The following is a 21,293-nucleotide window of genomic DNA, read 5'->3' as shown; positions in this document are numbered from 1 at the left end:
AAGAAACAGGAAAAACACAGGACAATATTGATCTGCGTTTGAATAAGATTTTCACTTGTGCTTTTGTACAATAACAGGTCTACTAGTCATCCCAACTCACTGCTCAGAATATTTGTTAAAACAACAGTCACGAAACTTTTCTTCTATATTGAATTGGAAATTAATATATGAATAAATTTAAATGAATAAAAGTGACTGTGTTTTTCTGGTGTTTTTGCCCAAGAAGACAACCATTAGGCTTGAAATGACAAAGCAAAGAAATGATTGCTTGGACCTTACTTGTTGCTCATGCATTTTCACGTGAGCAAATCCGCTTAAACTCGGCAATCGGCTTCGGGCTTCTGACCCTGAACTATTCTCTGTTGCAGCCCGAAGCTCTCAGCAGCACCCAGCGGACAGAGACGCCCACGGCTGGTGATTGAGGAATGTCCTCTAATGTCTGAGACGCAAGCAAATGACGTAGCAAAAGAACTGATCGAAAAGGTACTAAATGTATACATTTTTTCCATGGGATATTGAGACGTCATTGGTATTTCTTCTCCATCAATTTCCTTTCTTGTTTGAAAAAGAACAGGGAAATAATAGGTGACTTATTCTACCATATACCAAATTGTGCAGAGTTAAAAAACGTATTATACTTTTTTATGTATAAAAACAGACATGGAGGCCAATGAAACAGATGGAAATGCCAGAAATAAACTTATACACATAGAAGTTTCATAACAAACCTGAGGAACTAAAAGGGGGAGCAACATTACTTAGCAAGTGCCATGGGGAACGTGGGCAGCTGTTCTGTAGGCAGCACATGCCACATGTTTCCAATGAGATAAAGAGGTCATTTTTAAGTATAAAAATTCTGAAAGAAAATGAAAGAGTAGATGTAGTCAATTACAAATAGACTAGAGGCCCAGTGCATGAAATTTGTGCACAGGGGGTGTCCCTCAGCCCAGCCTGCACCCTCTCCAATCTGGGACCCCTTGGGGGATGTCCAACTGCTGGTTTAGGCCTGATCCCACAGGGGGGGGATCACCGTCGGACATCCCTCTCACAATCCGGGACTGCTGGCTCCTAACCTCTCGCCTGCCTGCTTGATTATCCCCTAACCGCTTCTGCCTGCCAGCTTGATTGTCCTCTAATGGCTCCCCTGCTGGCCTGATTGATGCCTAACTGCTCCCCTGCTGGCCTGATCGGGGGGGGGGGGGGGGGCCCCCCCCAACTGCCCTCCCCTGCCACGACCTGCCTCCTCTGTTGGGCCCTGCCTCCCTGTGCGCATGGCCATCTTGTGATGGCCATCTTATGACGGCCATCTTGTGACAACATTAGGGCGTGGTGCGTGAGGGCGTGACGACCACCTAGGCTATTATTAGTATAGATTGAGGACTTTGAATTTCATATATAGATATAGCAAATACTAGGAAAGCTAAGCTTAAAACTAAGCTTAAAGAATCCAGATGAACGCTGCAGCAAGTGTCCTCTGGGAACCTGGTTTCAGAATCTAGATGAAGTGAGTAAAATGCATTAAAGCGGCGTCCAGTCTTGAATGGACACACAGAATCCATGAACAGCAGATACAGAAGGAAACAGTCACAAAGAGGCATTTGGCCAACAGTTCAGCCTACCCAATCATTTTTAGTGTAAGTGTCAAAGCTGAGAGTAACCGCCACACCAGGGTTCACTGAGAAGTTACACTGAAACTGTGAGATCCGGTGCTGGGTGAGCTTTAAGAAAAATCCATATATTGCAACTGGCATTGTAATAACTTAGTACAGTGTTCCTGAATATTAGTTTGGTAATAAAAATTATAAATCCTGTTTTATTTTGTGACTCAATAATTTCCCCTGTAGGAATCTATCCCAAGAGATTCATGGAGAAGGGGGAAAGTCATTTCTATACAAAAATATTTTAACAAATAGCGAATAAGGGGCCAAGTTCTCAATAACTGGCAAACTGAGAAGGAGGCAGTGGCCCATCAATACAATGGAACATTTATGGGTCCTGAGCGTGGCAACTATATTGACCGTCAGTCTATACAGTATAACCTAATTGAAACTTAAAAATTAAATACTATGTATGTTGATTAAAATCAAGAAAAAAAACTTACACTGATAAGTATTCTAAACTGATGGGGTTTTACACTGAAGTTTTATTTTGTGTTGCATTGACATACTTGTAAGATTGTAGCTTTTATTTACATGAATAGAACCAAAAAACCAAGACATTTCCTTTCAAGGAAGAAACGGTGGGACTTGCTCACTGTTCCTATGCCTGTGCCTAGGCTGTGAGTGACCGTGTGTACGACCAACCGTGGCTTGTGCACAGCCAGGGACAGCTGCCGCTGACGTCCCCACTTCTGTGTAAGTCACCAGCACTCAATAAGGCTTTTCAGGAACAGGCTGGGGGACTAGACTTTTATAAATGACGTACACATGCTGTTTACTACTACTATTCTGGGAACTGTTTTTTTTCTGGGGATAAATCCACTCCAGAAAATTTCTTTTGAAAACAAGAATGTAACGACTAGCTCAGTCTTAATGGATCACCGGCAGAGCTCTTGTTTTGCATCTGACTTCCTGGAGACAGTTAGAGACCCACTTCAACAGGAAAGTGCTGTTATTCCAGCAATTAGAGTAACGGTTAGTTCAGAAAGAGAGTCGCTTCAGGAAACGCGCATGGGACATGGAGCATCGCCCCCGTGTGCGCACGGGAGCAGTGGATGAACGATGAACGCCAGGCGTCAGCTTTGAACGGCCGCCGTGTATAAAGAGTTGGTTGTTGAACAGCTAGATTTTAAGTCATTTTAACATTATATCAATGTTTGCTCTGTTTTTAAAAGTAGGTTCACAAGTGTTTTTTTCCCAGGATTTTAAAATAAAAATAACATTGGAAAACATCAATCTTCCAACTTAAAAATGGAAAACACTAATTAACAGAGTCTATTTGTTACCAGACTTTTCCAGATGAAACTTTCTAGTAATAGGAAAAGGTTTCTTCACTTTTTCACCCAAATCAGCATGTAAGACTCGAGAAAGCACTGGCGGTCACTGTACCGTGTGTCCCCCCCCCCTGCAGAACGTCGGCCTGTGGACTGAAGGGTCCCAGGTTCGATTCCGGTCAAGGGCATGTACCTTGGTTGCAGGCACATCCCCAGTAGCGGGTGTGCAGGAGGCAGCTGATCGATGTTTCTCTCTCATCGATGTTTCTAACTCTCCCTCTCCCTTCCTCTCTGTAAAAAATCAATAAAATATATTTTTAAAAAATAAAAGGAACAGAGAAATGAAGCGCAGGCAGAGGAAGGAGAAGTGCTTTGAAACGGCCACTCGTGTCTGAATGTGTCACTGGGGTCATGCCACGGGTTTCTGGCCCCGTTCTTGCCCTGACAGAGGAATCTAAGCGTGTTCCTTGGCCCAGGAGGGCGGCAGTGGCACCAGGGTACACGCAGTCAGAAAGCTGCCTCAGGCAGGGAGTGTGAACTGGGTTTATGCATCGCACACACGTGGTCAAGAATCTGCCTGTTAACATTTTTCTTCCCACATCAAACAATGAGTTGTCAAATGTTATTTTTGAACAACTGTATATTTTTTTGTTTTTTAATGAATGTCTTCTGTATTCATTAAGATGTGTTTGGTAATGTTATTTTTGAGGATTTCTCAGAATAGTTCTTCATTTTGCCTCAATTAGAGAGACCATGGTTAACAGGTCTGCAGAAATCATGCTATGGAATGACGAGTTCTTTCCAAAGAGTAACCTTTTAAAGAAAAACGGGACTCCTGCTTGCATCCTTTCTAAACTGCCTGAACTGTTTGAAGAAGTCACGTTCACAGTGTGGCAGTCTCCGGGAGTAGCGCTCTATCACAGGTTGCTGGTTTGTTAATGAATAAGTCTTTAGTCACCAGCAAATGCATTCCCTGTGCTAATTTCCTTAATGAGCCTACAGGAAATTGATTACTTGGCAATCAGTTGACATGAAATTCCTATGTTGTCCCACCGTCTCTTTTGAAACCTCAGATCAATGAAGCTTCTAAGCGAGGACGGAGGTTTGTGGGACTCCTAGCCCAGCATTCTGCGCCGTTCTGTAACGGGACCGACCTGAACGGAGACGGAGAGCCCGCCTTGCCGGGGCGTCACTCCTACGAGGACAACGGGAGAAGCTGGAGTGAAGGCCCCCTCGGCGGGCAGCCCTCGGAGAGCGGGGCGGAGGGAGAACTCCACCCCGAGAGCGGGCCGTGCCAAAGGGAGCCACACGGCAGCCCCAGGTCCTCCGAGGCAACAAGGGGAGAAGGTAATAGACCAGAGGAGTAGAGACAGGACATCTGTTAGGTTAAACTTAGCAAAATAGGTTGCTGGTTTTTGTTGTTAATTCTCACCTAAGAATATTTTTCCCATTGATTTTTTTTTTTTTTTTTTTTTTTAGAGAGAGAGAAACATTGATGTGAGAGAGGCACATTGATTGGTTGCCTCTTGCATGGGCCCCAACCAGGGCCAGAGATCGAACCCACAACCCTGCAGGCGAGGGCCAGTGCTCCAACCACTGAGCCACGCTGTCCAGGGCTAACAAAGTAAGTTTTGTAGGCAAAGTAAGTTTCTAAAGGTTACGGGGACGACATAAACAAATATAAACTCGTCTTATTCTTTAAAATTATTACAGTCAGAAGTAAGGTGGACAGTTTTCCAAACAGCCGTCTCTGGCGGGGTCTGACAGTGCCACCCACATAAGGGCACTGTGTGTTGAACACCGCTTTCCAGTTAGTCCCTCACCAGCTCCCTGGGAAGCGAGGCTGTGCCTGTGAGTGGAGAGAGCGGTTCTCTGAGGAAAGCTGCTCTGACTTGCGTGTGTCCTTGTCAGCAGCGTGTGAGAATTTTCGTTGGGGCCTTTCCCATTGCGTGGATGGCGTCCACCCTTGAAGCTCATCCCTTTCTTTGATCATCACTTAGAATGTGAAAATGGCACGTCATGGTGAAACAATTACTGTAACAATGGTGCCCGCATCCTAAAATATCTGTAACAATGGTGCCCGCATCCTAAAATATCTGTAACAATGGTGCCCGCATCCTAAAATATCTGTAACAATGGTGCCCGCATCCTAAAATATCTGTAACAATGGTGCCCGCATCCTAAAATATCTGTAACAATGGTGCCCGCATCCTAAAATATCTGTAACAATGGTGCCCGCATCCTAAAATATCTGTAACAATGGTGCCCGCATCCTAAAATATCTGTAACAATGGTGCCCGCATCCTAAAATATCTGTAAACCATCGTTTTATTGTTCTCGGCCAACTGGCAAGTCTTTTGGAGAAACGGAGACTCTGTTTTTGGACTGTTCAACGTTTTCTGGCACCTTCCCAGGCATGTTTTAAAAAGCAGATTAGAGCCCTGGTCGGTGTGCTCAGTGGATAGAGCATCAGCCTACAGACCGAAGGGTCCCAGGTTCGATTCCGGCCAAGGGCACGTACCTTGGTTGCGGGCCTCTCCACTGAGAGGGGTGGGAGAGCAGGTACCTACAAAACACCTCTTAGAGAATCGGATGAAATTCATGAGACTCAACCCAGAAAAACGCACACAACACACATACCCAAGTCCTTGTGTCTGTACCGCACGCGGTGGGAGACTTTCTAAAACAGTCACGGATGTGGGTCCGTCGGCCGCCCAAAGGAAGAATTTGCCAGCTTACAGTAAAGGATAAGACACGACCCAGCAATTCCATGTCTGAGTACGTGTTCTAGGGTGGCTCCCACACGTGTCCAAGGAGACATGAGTAATAATTGTAGTAACAAAAATTTGGAAGCAGTGTATATGTCCACCAATAGAGATCAGTAGACTGGAATACTGTGTGAACTAAATGACTAAGATCTATGAAGTGTTAACTATACTGCAAAAGCATAATATTGAACAAGAAAATCAATTTAAAGATTGGCATGTATAGCATGATGCCATATTTTAGAAGTTTTTTAACTGTAAAACATTGTATATCATCTGTGGGCATATAAATCTATATTAAAAGAATAAAAGCTTGCATGAGAGTGATAAACACCAAGTTCATTGTAGTAGCTATTTCTGGAGCATGGGATAAGGGAAGATTACATAGTGAGCCTCAACTATATCCGTCTCTCAACCCCTTAAAAAAAAGTCTGAAGCAAACACGGAACAATGTTAAGATTTGATAAAGTTGAGTGGTAGGTAATTTTGTTATTCTCTACTAGAGGCCCGGTGCACGAAATTTCGTGCACTGGGAGGGGTCCCTCAGCCTGGCCTGCGCCCTCTCGCAGTCCAGGAGCCCTCAGGGGATATTCACCTGCCTTGAAGGTGGGAAAGGGTCCCGCCACCACCACGGCATGCGCCAGCCGTGAGCCCGGCTTCTGCCTGAGCGGCGCTCCCCCTGTGGGAGTGCACTGACCACCAGAGGGCAGCTCCTGCGCTGAGCATCTGCCCCCTGGTGGTCAGTGCACGTCATAGCCACCGGTCGTTCTGACATTCGGTCTATTTGCATATTAGCCTTTTATTATATAGGATGCTTGTTATGTGCTTGAAATAGCTCGTGATTAATAAAAAATATTTTAAGAATCTTTTCAGTGAAATTATAGCTCTTCCCTCTTTCTTCTTTCTGAATGCCTATCCTCAGATAACAAGTTGTATATAGTCTTCAACGTGTTTGATGATGAGTCCGCCGGCTGGACCTACCAGGAGGGCGTCCTGTCCATGAAAGTCACGAGGAAAGGACCCGTCATTAGCACACTTGATGCTGATTGGCTGGAGTTAACGACTTTCTACTATAAGCAAGGCTTGTCTTTAATTGGCTCTTTTGTGTGCTGGGAAACCCCTAGAGGTAAGTTTCCAGTTGTGAGAATGTCTTTAAAAACTGACCTTATGTTAGAGTGGGTGGAGATGTGTTTGCCTCTCAAGATCTGTGGCTAAAAGGACAGCTGTCGTTCCTGAGGACAGAGATTCCAGTCCGTACACGGCTCTGTCGCTTTAATGTGAAAGCTTCACCATCCCGGTGGGAGAAGTTAACACATGTTTGCTGTTGGGTTGTAACTGTCAGGACTAGACAGACCTCCAACAGCCCAACCGGGGGCTGACGACGCATTTGAGGATTACTATCCAGACGGATGACACTATCCCAATGTGGACACTACCTACCTGATTCTTTCTATACTTTGTCTTGAGAAATAACTTTTGCTTCAGAAAATGATATTGATCTGATGTTCCTGTCTGCCTTCCCCCATCGTTCATCTGTCTCTAGCCTTCCTCTTTTAGTTACGAAGGGATCTGTAGTCATCCATTTACATCACAAAAACAACAAAGAAACAAACAAAACCCCAAAAATGACTTTCAAGGGGAAGTGTTTTTAAAAAGAGATTAGCGCTAAAAGAAAAGAAAAATAGACATTAAGGAAGCTGGAAACACGGAAGGATGGAGGCCATGAAAACCAGAAGAGGCCAGCCCATGTGGCTCAGTGGTTGAGTGCCGACCTAGCACCAGGAGGTCACAGTTCGATTCCGGTCAGGGCACACGATCCCCAGCAGGGAGGTGTGCAGGAGGCAGCCGATCAATGTTGATGTTTCTCTCTCATCAATGTTTCTCTCTCTCTCTTCCTCTTCCTTCCTCTCTTTCTAAAATCAATAAAAACAACATTTTTTAAAATGAAAAACAGAATAACTGGGGACTCTAACTCAATAAGGTTAGAGAAAAGAATGAAAAAGTAAATAAGATGAGATCTCAATATACCTTATTATCATTAAATCAGTGCAGTGATAACTTCACTGATACAACTGAAGACTTTGGATGAATATTTTCAATTATCGAGAGTCACATGTTCCAGTGGACCCTTCTAACCAGCAACCAGGATTCAGGCCCGAGCCCACGGCAGCCCCAGAAGTGCGGCTGCCTGCAGAGCGCTGGGCAGAGCAGCTGCTCAAGGAAGATTTTTTGGTTCTTGGAAACTTCTTCCAAGTTGGTCTAAGAGGAAGAGCATGGGCTTTAAGATCAGACAGACCGGGTTTAAATCCGATCTCCTCTCCTGATTAGCTGTGCGATGCTCTCTACTTATTAGCTGTGGGATCTGAAGAAGATAGTCGAGCCCCGTTTCTTCTAAGGGGGATAAAAATAGTCTTACTTTAACTCACAGAAACAGAGACCGAAGGGAAGGCTACCAGAAGGGAGTGGGGAGGGGAAAAGTGAAGGGGAAATGGTCATAACACTGTGATGAGTTTGCGCGGGGTCAGATGGTCACTAGAATTGGGGGGGGTGATCACACTGGAAGACATAAACTACGTCCAATCGCTGTATTGCATACCCGAAACTAACATAACCCGTATAAGATTGTATGCCAACTGTACTTAAATCAACTAATGAAAACTTAAAAAATACTCCCACTTGATCGTTGTGAGAATTCCATAAGCTACAGCGTGTGCACAGGGACCCCCAGCGCCCGCTCGCCCTGGGTGGTCACGGTCTGAGGCTAAGTTTCTTTCCCGACGCTGGTCCTGGGCAGTCACAGTGCTCTGAGCGCAGCTCTCCTACTTGGGGGTCCGTCATGCTTCATATTTCTGTCCCCCCTCGCCCCCTCTCCCTCCCTCCCCCCTTCGCTTTCCTTCTCTTTCCCTCCAAAGAGTCTCAGTTGGAGCCATTTCAGATTTGGGGTTGTGACTAACGGCTGCGGGAAAAATGAGAAAGACTCCTTTCACGTCTCTTTCAGGCACTTGCCCATGAGCATAAAATTAGCCACAGCAGTTGCCAGTGAGAGGCTGGGGGGGAGGGGGGGCTTTTGTTCTTAGAGCTCCCAGGCTATTTAGAGATCCTGGGGTGGGGGTGGAAGGACATTTTCCACCCACCCCCCACCCCCTCCAGCCCCTGGCCGTGTCACCCTGACTTGCTGGGAGCAGCCAGAGCTGCAGGGGGTGGTGACCAAGGACCAGGGCCTGTGTGGCTCTGAGCAGCAGGGCAGGAGGGAGCAGGGCTGGGCTGGTGGCTTTGTTGGGGTGACAGGGGAGCCCCGGGACAGGGCACCTTTCCTTCATCCGCTTCCACCCTCTTCCAAGATACTGTCAGGAATCAGCCCACCACAGGAACAAGGTGCAAAGCAGACATGGCTCAGGAACAGAAATGTCCCCCCACAGCTGGCATTTCATGAACTCCTTCCTCCAGTCAGAGAGGGACCGGGAACTTCACAAGGTTCCCCTGCGGGCAGGTGGTGGGAGGCTGGCGGGGTTGCCAGGCCTCTCCCGAGCCCTCCCCAACCTCCACGCCTCCTCTCGGGAAAGCCCCCCCACCTCCGGAGGTGCATGGGGGCCCCTTGCCATCCCTGCGGCCACTGCCTGGGCCCTGCACCCAGGCCCAGCGCTGCGGGCTCTGCCAGCGTCCTCGGCTGGGCCACCGCGCACTCTGGGGGGGACACCGGTGGGGTAACACCCCAGATGGACCCAGGAGAACCAACCACTGTGCACAGACACAGACGCTTGGTCCTCCGGAGCAGAGGCTCTGCAGGCAGCCGCCATGGGGTGAGACAGCAGCTTTGCCGACTGGTACCCCCCCCCCCCCGACACACACACACACACACACACACACACACACACACACACACACACACTCTCCACCAGCCCCAGCGTCCTCAGAGCACAGCCTCCTCCCAGCTTTAGCACCACCCGCACCTTCAGGCTACAGCTCCGTCTGGATGGATCCTGTTGGCCTCCCTCGGAACCCAGTGCCCCCTGCGCCCTGTGGAAAGGCTCGCGTGGAATCGGGGGGATGTGTCAGGACGAGGAGGGGGGTAAAGACACTGCCACGTGGATTTACTCACTTCACATACATGTGTGCCGGGCCCCGGGCTCACGATGATGAGGACAGGGACGCCCTCCCTGCTCTCGCGGAGCCGGCCGGTGGCGTCCAGCAGGGACCATGTCCAAACAAAGAGCCTGACTTTCCTAATCGAGCAAAGGGCTGTAATGGGGCCCGGCAGGGGTGGTGACCAGAGTGCAGGGCAGAGCCCCGTGGAGGTGTCAGGAGTCTGTAACCGCCCACTAGAGGGAAGGCTGGGAGGGAGCGAGCTCTAGGGCGGGAGAGAGGAGCTGGGGAGGCCTGTTGCTGGGGAGAATGGCGCACACGGGGTGGGAGAGGTGAGCACAGCCCCTCCTCACAGAGTCTACCACACAACCAAGGCCATGAGGGCTGACGGTGCGTACCTACTACGTGCCTACTGTGTGCCAGCACTGCTCTCAGCACTTCCCACTCACTAACTCAGGTCCCTCCCACAGCAGCGCTATGAGCTAGGTCTGCTTGCTCCCCTCTTACAGATGAGGAAACTGAGGCACAGAGCTCTGCGTGTGCCCCTCACACAGCTAGACACGGGGGTCCCAGCGCGGAGTGGGTGCTCTTAGGCATTTGCCATCCGGTCAGGACTTTTATTCCAAGTCATCCATTGAACCTGGAAAGGAGGAGTCTGGCCTGAGGTGCATTTCTGAAAGAGCCTCTCTGGCTCCTCCTGTGAAGGGGGTCACAGAGGGGCTGGGCGGGAGTAGGCGTGAGAGCTGCTGCCAAGACGGCAGGGAGGGGCGGTGGGGTGAGGGCAGAGGCAGGCTGGCACTCCTTCTGGAGACAGAGCTCCTGAAGGAAACACAGTCCCCGTGGGCTTGCCCGCCACCGCCCCTGCCCTGGGCCCACCGCCCTCAGGTTAAGGCCCACAGTGACCGCGTGCACCGAAAAGACGGCCGTGGAATGTTCCCGTCCGGCCAGATGTGGCATCGACCTCTAGCTGAACCGAATGTGTCAGATCCTGTCCCGACACGTAACCTCTTCCCTGGGACCCTTTAAGCGTGTGCTTCTCCACCCAGGGCCCGGGGCCCCTGGGGGTGTGGCCTGTGCCAGGGGGTACAGAGTTCACAGGTGAACCTCCTCCCGCGTGTCCCCACCTCAGGGGGGCAGAGGGGGCCCCGTTTCCTTAAACCATATGGACATGCGGGAAAAGACGCCAGGTTTCCATCCACTTCGGACTGCGCCTGGAGCCCACCCTCCATCCATACAGTGTACTTTCCGTTGCTACGGGTGGCACTGGGCTTATAAAAGTGTGTTGTTGTTTTTTGAGAAGCGGCGGGTCAGGGCTTTGTGCCTTTTCATATCAGGCACACGGAGAAGATGGTAATACTGCCGGGCACACGGCCCAAGTGGAGACAGCTGCTCGGCAGCAGGCGGCGCCCCGGGTCTTGGCACATCTGGGCCCCGTTCTCTCTCTCAAACTAAAAGAAACGTACAAGTATGGGAACCCTGGTACCAAGAACAAGAAGACAGAGGCAGAGCCACAAAAACCTACGGTTCTCACGTCACAGAATCCCCGAGGAAGCAGATCGTAAATAACTACATTGTTGTCAAAGTATATCATTATTTTTAAAATTCATGTCCCCGTTCTAACTAAAGGACTTAGGACATAGCCATTTTTTATGGTGGTTAGTGATGCCCTGAACTTACAATCAGAAAGGACTTAGCTTTGGCTCAGTGGATAGAGCATTGGCCTGAGGACTAAAGGGTCCCGGGTTCTATTCCGGTCAAGGGCACGTGCCTGGGTTGTGGGCTCAATCTCCAGTAGGGGGTGTGCAGGAGGCAGCCGATCAATGATTCTCTCTCATCATTGATGTTTCTATCTCTCTTTCCTCCCTTCCTCACTGAAATCAATAAAAATATATTTGAAAAAAGAAAGAGACTTGATTCTTCTGGTCACTTTGGTGTGACAAAAGTCAGGTACATTTAAAAGGAAATAGGCATCTGCTGTCCTTAGAAAACCATTTCCGCCCTAACCGGTTTGGCTCAGTGGATAGAGCGTCGGCCTGCAGACTGAAAGGTCCCAGGTTCGATTCCGGTCAAGGGCATGTACCTTGGTTGCAGGCACATCCCCAGTAGGGGGTGTGCAGGAGGCAGCTGATCGATGTTTCTCTCTCATCGATATTTCTAACTCTCTATCCTTCTCCTTTCCTCTCTGTGAAAAATCAATAAAATATATTTTAAAAAAGAAAACCATTTCCAACGAGTTAAACTTTCCTGGACACCACTCGGAACAGCATAAGTTCTTCATGGCAGGCTGTCTTAACTGTCAGCGATGTGTGAATGATGGCACCATGACTTCCTCTTACGGTGGAGAAGCCTGTTCATAAAAACTAAAACTACAAATTACACGGAAAGCATTCTTGCCTCGTTGGTATTGAAGTTTAGCAGAGCACTGAAAGCTTCGCAGGCCTTTGTTTCTTGGACCTGTCAGCCAGGCCAACGTGGAGGTGACACTGCGCCACATGAAAACCACATTGTTCAACCCACATGTGACCGTGGGAAAACTGTCTCCGATTGCAAAATTGGAGACAAAAGAACATCCATAAAGTCAGTTTAGCTCTGGCCAGATGGTCATTGTCAGCCATTCAAGAAAAGGTCTCCCTGGAAACTTCCTGCCCAGCAGGCGTCCTTTCGACAATGACTTCTGTTTAGGACCTTCCTGTCACCATTCATTTTTTTTTTCAAGCACCATTGAAGTAAAGCATTGTTCCGTGTTTGCATTTTTGACGTCATCTTGCCTCACATTCCTGTTACTATCCCACCTGTACATGTCAAGGGTTAATAGTGCTGGTGTTGTTTGCCTCAAGAGTAGAACTGACATGCAGACAACCTGCAGACCAGAAACCACGATTCGAGGTGCAGTGTCTTTCCGGGTGCTCCTTGGGCTTAGGCAATCGGCTGGCCTCTCCGTGTAGTAGGATATTACTTTATCTTGTTTTGGTTATCATCATTTTCGTGTTCACAGTTTGATTTTAACGGGCTGACGCATAAAACTGTCTTGATCTTCGCAACAAAAATGTAACCGTCAGAGAGGAGGAGGGTGTTGCTGATGGAGCCACAACAAATGTTGACAAAGGGACCTGCTTGCCTTTCTGCTTCCTCCGAGGGTTATTTAAGGACGGGGACACTCTTAAGAAACACTTCGTATTTGCAACTCTTCTCAGCTGTATCCTCTTCCTCGCAGGGGACCACGTGCCTAAAGCGCTGGACGGGTTCTTCATCTACGAAGAGGAAGGCTCCCGGGTGCCAGGGTCCAGCCGAACAGGAAATGACGCCATCGTGGTGGAGCAATGGACTGTCATCGAGGTGAGCTGCCGTTGGCTGGCAACTCAGCTTTACTTTCATATTTAGTTTTATATACTTTTTAAATATTTTATTGATTTTTTACAGAGAGGAAGGGAGAGGGATAGAGAGTTAGAAACACTGATGAGAGAGAAACATCGATCAGCTGCCTCCTGCACGCCCCACACTGGGGATCGAGCCCACAACCGGGCCATGTGCCCTGACTGGGAATCGAACCGTGACCTCCTGGTTCATAGGTCGACGCTCCACCACGGAGCCACGCCGGCCGGGCTCGTTTTATATGATGTTAACGGCCTTCACCGCCTCGCACAGTGAGCCGCCCCCCCCCCCCCCCCCCCCCCTGCTGTCTGAGCAGCCTTCAGACGCAGGAGCAAACCTCAAACCTCTCTCCGCTGGGGGAGCAGTGCCTGTGACGCCCAACTTGTGATAAGACAGCAAAACAATGACCTTGCACGAATGGCAGCGAATTCCCCAAGACTGGCCCTCAAGCCCAAACTGAGCCCCCTGCCCCGAGGCTCTCTGTGCAGTGCCCGGCTCCTGGGTGAATGTGAACAAATTCCCACGGTAGCTGGCCTTTGTCTCCAGCAATCAAGGGACCTGGTTTCTGACCTGTGACCTCTCAAAGCCAAAGGCATCCGAAAGGTGTTCTCTCTCAGCAGCCGAACCTCCACGCGCTGCCTCCTGACCAGGGAGGCCTGGCTGCCATGTGCCCTTGATTCACAGCCCGCCCACCCGAGGGGGACAGGCCACCTGAAGGGGACAGGCCGCCCGAGGGGGACAGGCCGCCCGAGGGGGACAGGCTGAATTCAGGCACATCGTGTGGGCCCGTGGCCCTCGGCCCTCGCTGGCAGGCTCTTTTGTGGACGCGTGTGCCTCTCTGGCCTCACCAAGGGCAGAGACGTAGCCCATGTTGCCAGGCAGCTAGAAACCCAGTGAGAGGAGGGGACAGGACTGGGGGGAAGAGGTAAAGCGCCACTAAAAATCCATTCCAGCTTTAAACTCAAAATCAATACCCATGGCAAGCCCCTCTCACCTCTCACTCCCGGTGCACACTCTCCGCTCTGGTCCTCAGTCCGGGCCCCAGACGCGTGTTTCTGCACGTGAGGTCTGCAGATGACTGGGATCCAGCTCACCTGGGAGCTCATTGAGAACGCAGGTTCCCACTCCCCACCCCCATTAGCGTTGGAGGCCAGACCAGGCCCAGGGAATGGGACCCAGGAAAGCCAGATTCTAGAGAGCAGCCAGAGGCCCTGACGCCCCCCCCACCCCCACGCCAGTGTCTCCACTGGGCCAGGGTTCGAGGCAGCAGGAAGCAGAGCATAAGGCCAGGAAGCCGGCACTAGCGAAAGTGAACTTGCTGGAGGGGGAACACCCATCAGAACACCCCCGCCCTTGACCGAATTTCTTGGGGGGGCGGGGGGCGTGGACCTGAGCTGTTGTTGTCACGCAGGGCTGCGAGATCAAGACGGACTACGCGCCCCTGCTGCACACGCTGGCGGAGTTTGGGTGGCTCCTGACAAGCGTGCTGCCGACACCTATCCTGAGACATGACAGGTAACGCCCCGTCTCCTCGCACTCTCTTCTCATTCTAAATTAGAGTTCTGTGTCGGCTAACTCCGTTTAAGAAATCCCTATGCAGTGCCTCCAGAAAGCATTCCCTGAACTTCTCGTCTCATTTCACGGGCCTTGGAGAGGAGCAGATCTAACCCCCTGGCGTCAGGTGTGTACCAGCGGCTCTGCCTCCTCCCGAGGGCACACGAGTTCAGGCCGGCTCGCCAGGGCGGCCAGGGCAGGGACCGGAGCCTGCCTCCCAGCCCCGCACAGCCTTGGCACCCCTCAGAAGGCCGCACTCCCTTTTCCTACTCAGGGTGCTGGTTGGTTCTTCCCCAGAGTGAACAGTGAGTCGACATAAATCTGCAGACAGAGAAGCACAGCCCACGCTGTAGGGCCCCTGGTCCTGCCCTTCTGCTCTGCCCGTGCAAAGCTGCCCTCACCCAGCACACAGCTGGGGCTAGGACTGCAGAACCCTGGAGGCCAGCATGGAGGAGGAGGCATTTCTGCCTCCATTCATCCCGCAGTGCGATGGGTTCGTTTTCCCCTGGAGCATGGGCTTGTTAGCTGTTCGCACTGAAACAAGTGCCCACGTTAGAATGTTAGAGCCAAAATGCCATCACTTCACTGATACCAGGAAGGAAAAAATGAATTGTACTCTTTTTTTTTGAGAGCGAGAGAGAGAGACCTGTTAAGTCCTCTGTGTAACGTGCTTTCCTGTTCCTGGACTCGGAGATGTGCCCTCTGCCCTATTTGGCATCGAGAAAGTGACTGACGGCAGGGCTGTCCTGCTTGGCCAGTGGCTACCTGCAGGGGCCGCACTGCACCTGGGCCGGGCTGTCCTGAGCTGTAATCGGCTTGTCTGGCTGAGGGAGGCAACCCCCTCCCGCCTCCCCCAGCCTCCTGGTCTCTGGTGTTCCCAGCTTAGCAGCGTACCAGGTCCCAGGTCCCCCACCCTTGAAAGGCATTTGACTGACGTGGCTTTATAACACAGCCAGCCCTTCCTCGGGTGAGGAGAGGGATAGAGGCGGATTCAGAGTGAGCCAGCTCAAGCTTTGAGAGAGGGATTAGAAGTAATCAGAGCAATTCACCCGCTTTTCTTCTCAGAGATCCGTTGGTAACGTCTCAACTTGTGAGTGGCAGCTCCCCGGAGCATTATTTCCCATCTTTTCAAACGCTGTGACATGCCTGTCAGATCGCAGGATGGCAGTAATTCTCAGGATTCTGTCTTCAAGCCCAGCAACCTGAGTCACTGGGGAGCACGCCCAGTGGGCCGTCAGGAGCTGGTTACAATTACATCCCACACATGACGAGACCCTAGGTGACTTACACTCGTCAGAGAAGGGCCAGGGCCATAGGATGCGCTTCTCTGTGGCAACTAGTGAACAAAGCAAACTGACAAAGTGGAGACAGACTCGGGGATACAGAGAGCACACTGCCAGCTGTCCGAGGGGAGGGGGCTGGGGGCTGCGTGAGAAGAGTGAAGGGATTAAGCAAAGAAAAGAAAAAGACTCATGGACACAGACAACAGTATGGGGAATGCCAGAGGGAGGGGGTGAGGGCAGGTAGAGAGGTTGTAAAGGGGGGATAATGGTGGCGGAAGGGGACTCGACTTAGGATGATGAACACACAGTACAGTGCACATCTCATTAACCAATGTCACCCCAATAAGTTCAACAAGAAAATAAAAAGCAAAGAATCGATCAGTGAATGAAAAGATTTCTATAGGAAGGAGCTTGTAGCTGGTGCAGCCCACATTCTGTACATAACCAGGGGCTTGCATTCAGCTTGGGCCAACTCAGGTTTGTGTATTGTGTAGTATAATATAGTCCCTAGTCAAGGGCTATGGAGTACTTTCGTCTATAAGTTCCATAGTCGTATTAAAAATAAGAGAGCGTAGAGGGGAGGGGGTTGCGGAGCAGGGTGAAAAAGGTAAAGGGATTCAACAACAAAAAATACGGATAACAGTATGGCGAAAGAGGTGCATGGGGGTGGGCGAGGCGGAAGTAGTGAAAGGGGGGATGAATGGGAAGGAGGGAGGCTTGATTTTGGGTGCCGAGTGCTCGAGGCAGTGGGCAGATGATGTTTTATTGAACTGTACATTTGAGTCTGTACGGTTTTATTCACCAAAGTCACCCCAATCAATTCAATAAGAAAACAAAATTAGTTTATAAAAAATAAATAAGAGAGCGTACACAGACTGTCACAGTTAGATGGAACTCTTGAGTAGTAATGAGGTAAAAAGGCAGAGTCACCCGTTGGCAGAGCCCCAGTCGGGAATCTGCTGTTGGCCCAGATAGAAGGCAGCAGGAAAATGTATTTTAACAGCAGTCGCCCTTACGCAACAAGGTACACTACAACCCCCAGGGCCAACTGTGCTTCCGTGTGTCAGGAACATTTTGCAATGTTCCTTTGTGTTTAGTAAGTTGCTGCAAGGTAGACAATATAGGATGAAGGTAAAGGTTTGCTGGGATCTGATCAGAAAGATTGTGGGTAAAACCTGCTCATCCTCTGCCTTTTGGTTCCTGTCCAATGTGCTGTCCCGGTGCCTGTCACGTGCTGGTCTTCGCTGCCGCGGTGCCCACACAGACAGCACTGACTGTTGGCCGTGTCATCTGTACAGAAAGAAAAATACTACGTGCAGTTCAACTCGGTCCAGGTGGACGATAGAGCCTGAAAGAGTTTAGTCTCTGAAACTAGAAGAATGGTCCAGGCTTTGAGCTTAAGGAATCTCTTCTTTTTTGGTGCCTTGACTGGGGATCAAACCCATAACCTTGGCGTAAGGGGACGACTCTGTATCCAACTGATCCCTCGGGCCAGAGCTAAACAAATCTCATTGTAATTACAGCATCACCAGGAACGAGCTCTATGACACTCGTTCTTTTTCTTTTTTAAACATATTTTATTGATTTCAGAGAGGAAGGGAGAGGGAGAGAGATAGAAACATTAATAATGAGGAAGAATCATTGATTGGATGCCTTCTGCACGCCCCCTACTGGGGATTGAGCCCACAACCCGGGCGTGTGCCCTTGACCAGAATTGAACCCGGGACCTTCAGGCCACAGGCTGGCGTTCTACCCACTGAGCCAAACCGGCTAGGGCAGGACCTAATTCTTTAGCAGAGCCAAAGTCCCTACGAAGTTGAAACCCTGGGTAAGGATGATAACCCAGCTTGTCCGAAATCATAATATTTCAGCAGACGTCAGTAGCGTAGCTCACGCTATACGAAATCAGCACTGAGCGTTACAAGCCAGTAGAAGAAACAGCGGTAATTAACGACACTGAAGATGTACACTTACACGCAGGCTCACACCCACAAAGACCATACCTGTCACCACCTTTCCTGGGAGCCCACCTGTCTGTGCAAACACCAGTGAAACGCTCTTCCTCAAAGATCGTTGTCTCATATCCAATCGTCTTAAACCATGTCAGCTTTTCCTTTCTATTACCTAAGCCAGTGGTTCTCAACCTTCTGGCCCTTTAAATACAGTTCCTCATGTTGTGACCCAACCATAAAATTATTTTCTTTGCTACTTCATAACTGTAATGTTGCTACTGTTATGAATCGTAATGTAAATATCTGATATGCAGGATGGTTTTAGGCGACCCCTGTGAAAGGGTCGTTCGACCGCCAAAGGGGTCGAGAAATCTAAGCCCTACCTGAATGGTCTATTCATAAGGTGTTTCCTCCTCCTTTCTTTAATTACTCAAACATACCCCGTTATCAGATTGCACGAAGGCACTTTCTCAGTGGGTTTCCAGGTGAACATTGTTACTTCTTTATCCTCAGCAATTATCACACCACCAACGGTCAAAGCTGATTACCATGGAAACCTCAGTGTGGTCATCTGATATCACTACATCGTTCCAAGATGATTGTTGTCTGCCCGGAGAATTTACCAGAATCCCTTCTTAATCGTTATGGCTATGCAGTTATACAAATGGGCCCGATTCTTTTCTTTTCAAAAAAAAAAAAACAAGGTGAGAATTGACAATCTCTTTAGGGCAAATCTGGTAGAGGATCAAATTAGCCAAACTAGGAGCTAATATTGCTGATCTTCACATATTCCCAGGAGTACAGTGGAAGTTGAGCCAGAGTTCCGTCTGTGTGGCTGCCTCAAAACGATAGTCGCTCCCCTCTCCCCAAATACCAGGGGGGGAGGGGCAGGGTGGTGCCATTAAACAAGAATCCAAGGTGATTAGAATGCACTTTCATAAGCACTGAATTATAACCTTACAGTAAGAGAGAGAGAACCCGGCCAGCGGAGCTCAGTGGTTGAGCGTCGACCTATGAACCAGGAGGTCACGGTCAGAGCACGTGCCCGGGTTGTGGGTTGGTCCCCAGTGTGGGGGGGTGCAGGAGGCAGCAAAACAATGATTCTCATCGTTCCCATTTCTATCTCTTCCTCTCTGAAATCAATTAAAAAATTTTTTCCTTAAAAAGGGAGAATGTTAGAATCAAGTGATACTTCACTGAGAATATAAAATTCTGCTCCTTAACGACAAGGGATAAACAACAAAAGAGAAAGTTGTCCTTTCACTGTGATGCCAGACCCCACGCCCCTATAAGAAAGGCTCATGGCCTCATGACCCCCAGCCAGAAGCAGCGAAGGCCCTGGCGTGTCTGAGACCCTCTCCTAACCCTGAGCACCAGCCCTGTGCACGGGGAGGGGAGACTGGGGTTCATGCTGCCCTCTCACCCACCCCTCCTCCCGCTCCGATTAAGTTCTGTGCGGTGTTGTGTAATCAGCGTTACCTTGCAGTGAGCAGCATTCAGATAAGGCCGAGTTTTCTAAAATAGCCCCTTTGTCTACTCCATGTACTTGCAGTAATCACTCTTCCGCATCTGAACTTAAATTTGCACGTTGTCCCAGGGGGAAGGGCTGGGAGGAGCTGAACAGTGGTGGTGGCCTTTGTGGCTTTCCCACACACACACCGATTACCCAAGAAACGGTCGGGTCACAGGGCACAGGACTTCATGACCACACACCCGCCAACTACAAAGGGGCAAGCTAAAATTTAACTTCATGCTTCTGCTTTTAACAAGTCAATTTTGATTTCATATCTCATTTCCAAGCGGCAATCATTAAACCACGGCAATTCACAAATGTACACGGTGACGCAAAACTAATCAGAAACTACCACCCGCCGCTCCCTCCGGTCTGATGGACGCTGAAGCCGTGCGGACACCGTCCTGTGAGAGCTGTTTTCTGTCCCACGTGGCTGAGCAGCTGCCGACAAGCCACTGTCAGAAACCAGCTCACTTACATTCAGCCTGATTCCCACTCTTGCATCTTATTGAAACAGCATGGCTTTTTGCTTCAGCTCAAATGTTTACTGAGTGCCTGGTGTGCACAGGCAGTATTTTACCGGCTCTAGGGACAGACTCCGGCTCCCGAGGACTCATCTGCTAGGAGAGAAAACACAGTCACAAATAACTCATGCAGAACAGACAGACCATGGGTCCTGCCATGGGGCCCACACAACAGGGGAATGTGCCCCGAGGGTGAGAATCAGCTGTGTTGGGGCGCGAACATCTTAGACCAGGGGTGGGCAAACTTTTTGACTCGAGGGCCACAATGGGTTCTTAAACTGGACCGGAGGGCCGGAACAAAAGCATGGATGGAGTGTTTGTGTGAACTAATATAAATTCAAAGTAAACATCATTACATAAAAGGGTACGGTCTTTTTTTTTTTTTTTAGTTTTACTCATTTCAAACGGGCCGGATCCGGCCCGTGGGCCGTAGTTTGCCCACGGCTGCCTTAGACATTATAGTGGCTTGTGTTCCTTCAAAAGGTCACAGTGCACAACAGATACGCAGCACGTCTCAGGTGTTAACACCTAATGGGGGAGGGAGAGGGGGGAGGGGAGAGACCTGAAAAGGCTCCCAGAGGAAGCAGAGCTGAGTGTAAGGCAGGGAACGTGGTAAAGGACGAGGGTGAGGAGGGGAGCAGGTGTGTGAAGGCCGTGGTGTCTTATCATAAGAGAACAGAGCTTCCCAAGAAGGTTTAGAGCATGTTCCTGGCGGCGGGCGGGGCTGGCGGGCAGCGTGGCCTCCCTCTCGCGGCTGCGCTGGTCCCACAGTGACCCCCGGACTCGGCAAGGAAGGCTCTGAGCCCGCAGCAGGCTCAGAGGCCAGAAGGTGGTGTCAGTTAGTGATGCCCCTAGGCACGCGGAGGTGGCAAGTGGAAGTATGAACACCAGGGACACTTCCGCCCTCGGGCCACCTTAAGCAACATGCAGCCAGGAGAGTGCGGTCAGGGAGCAGTGAGTACAGCCCTGGCCGGGTCCTCCGTGGGCAGAGCATCGTCCCATACGCCAACGCCAAGGTTGTGGTTCTGATCCCCGTCAGGGCACATACAAGAGTAGACCCATGAATGCATAAATGAGCGGGACAACAGGTCCATCTCCGCCCCCCCCACACCCACCCACCACCACCACCACTTCCTCTCTCTCTCAAAGCAATGAAAAGAAATCTAAAAGCAAGTACAAGTGCTCGCTTCAGCAGCACATATACTAAAAGGAAGTACAAGTAAATGAATTCTTAAAGACCTCTCCTAACTTAAAACCCAAAAATTCAAGACTGGATATATATATTTATATATATGTGTGTATGTGTGTGAGTGTG

At 49.9% G+C, this 21,293-nt stretch overlaps 1 protein-coding gene across 1 annotated transcript in view; it reads left to right on the top strand.

Annotated features, from left to right (window-relative positions):
- RFTN2 (raftlin family member 2) overlaps window positions 1-21,293 on the top strand; it is a 38,076-nt gene that overhangs the window by 10,256 nt on the left and 6,527 nt on the right. Inside the window, exons 3-7 of the mRNA XM_070421771.1 lie at window positions 369-483; window positions 4,006-4,279; window positions 6,620-6,823; window positions 12,995-13,116; window positions 14,564-14,667. Coding sequence (XP_070277872.1) covers window positions 369-483; window positions 4,006-4,279; window positions 6,620-6,823; window positions 12,995-13,116; window positions 14,564-14,667 — 819 coding nt within the window. The remainder of the gene's footprint in view (window positions 1-368; window positions 484-4,005; window positions 4,280-6,619; window positions 6,824-12,994; window positions 13,117-14,563; window positions 14,668-21,293) is intronic.

This window comes from Myotis yumanensis, unplaced genomic scaffold (assembly GCF_028538775.1).
Source record: "Myotis yumanensis isolate MYYU_CA2020_CCGP unplaced genomic scaffold, mMyoYum1.0.hap1 SCAF_8, whole genome shotgun sequence".
In the NCBI taxonomy this organism is placed as follows: Eukaryota; Metazoa; Chordata; class Mammalia; order Chiroptera; family Vespertilionidae; genus Myotis; species Myotis yumanensis.
The sequence above is the reverse complement of the archived record's forward strand: the minus strand, read 5'-3'. Positions and strand labels throughout refer to the sequence as shown.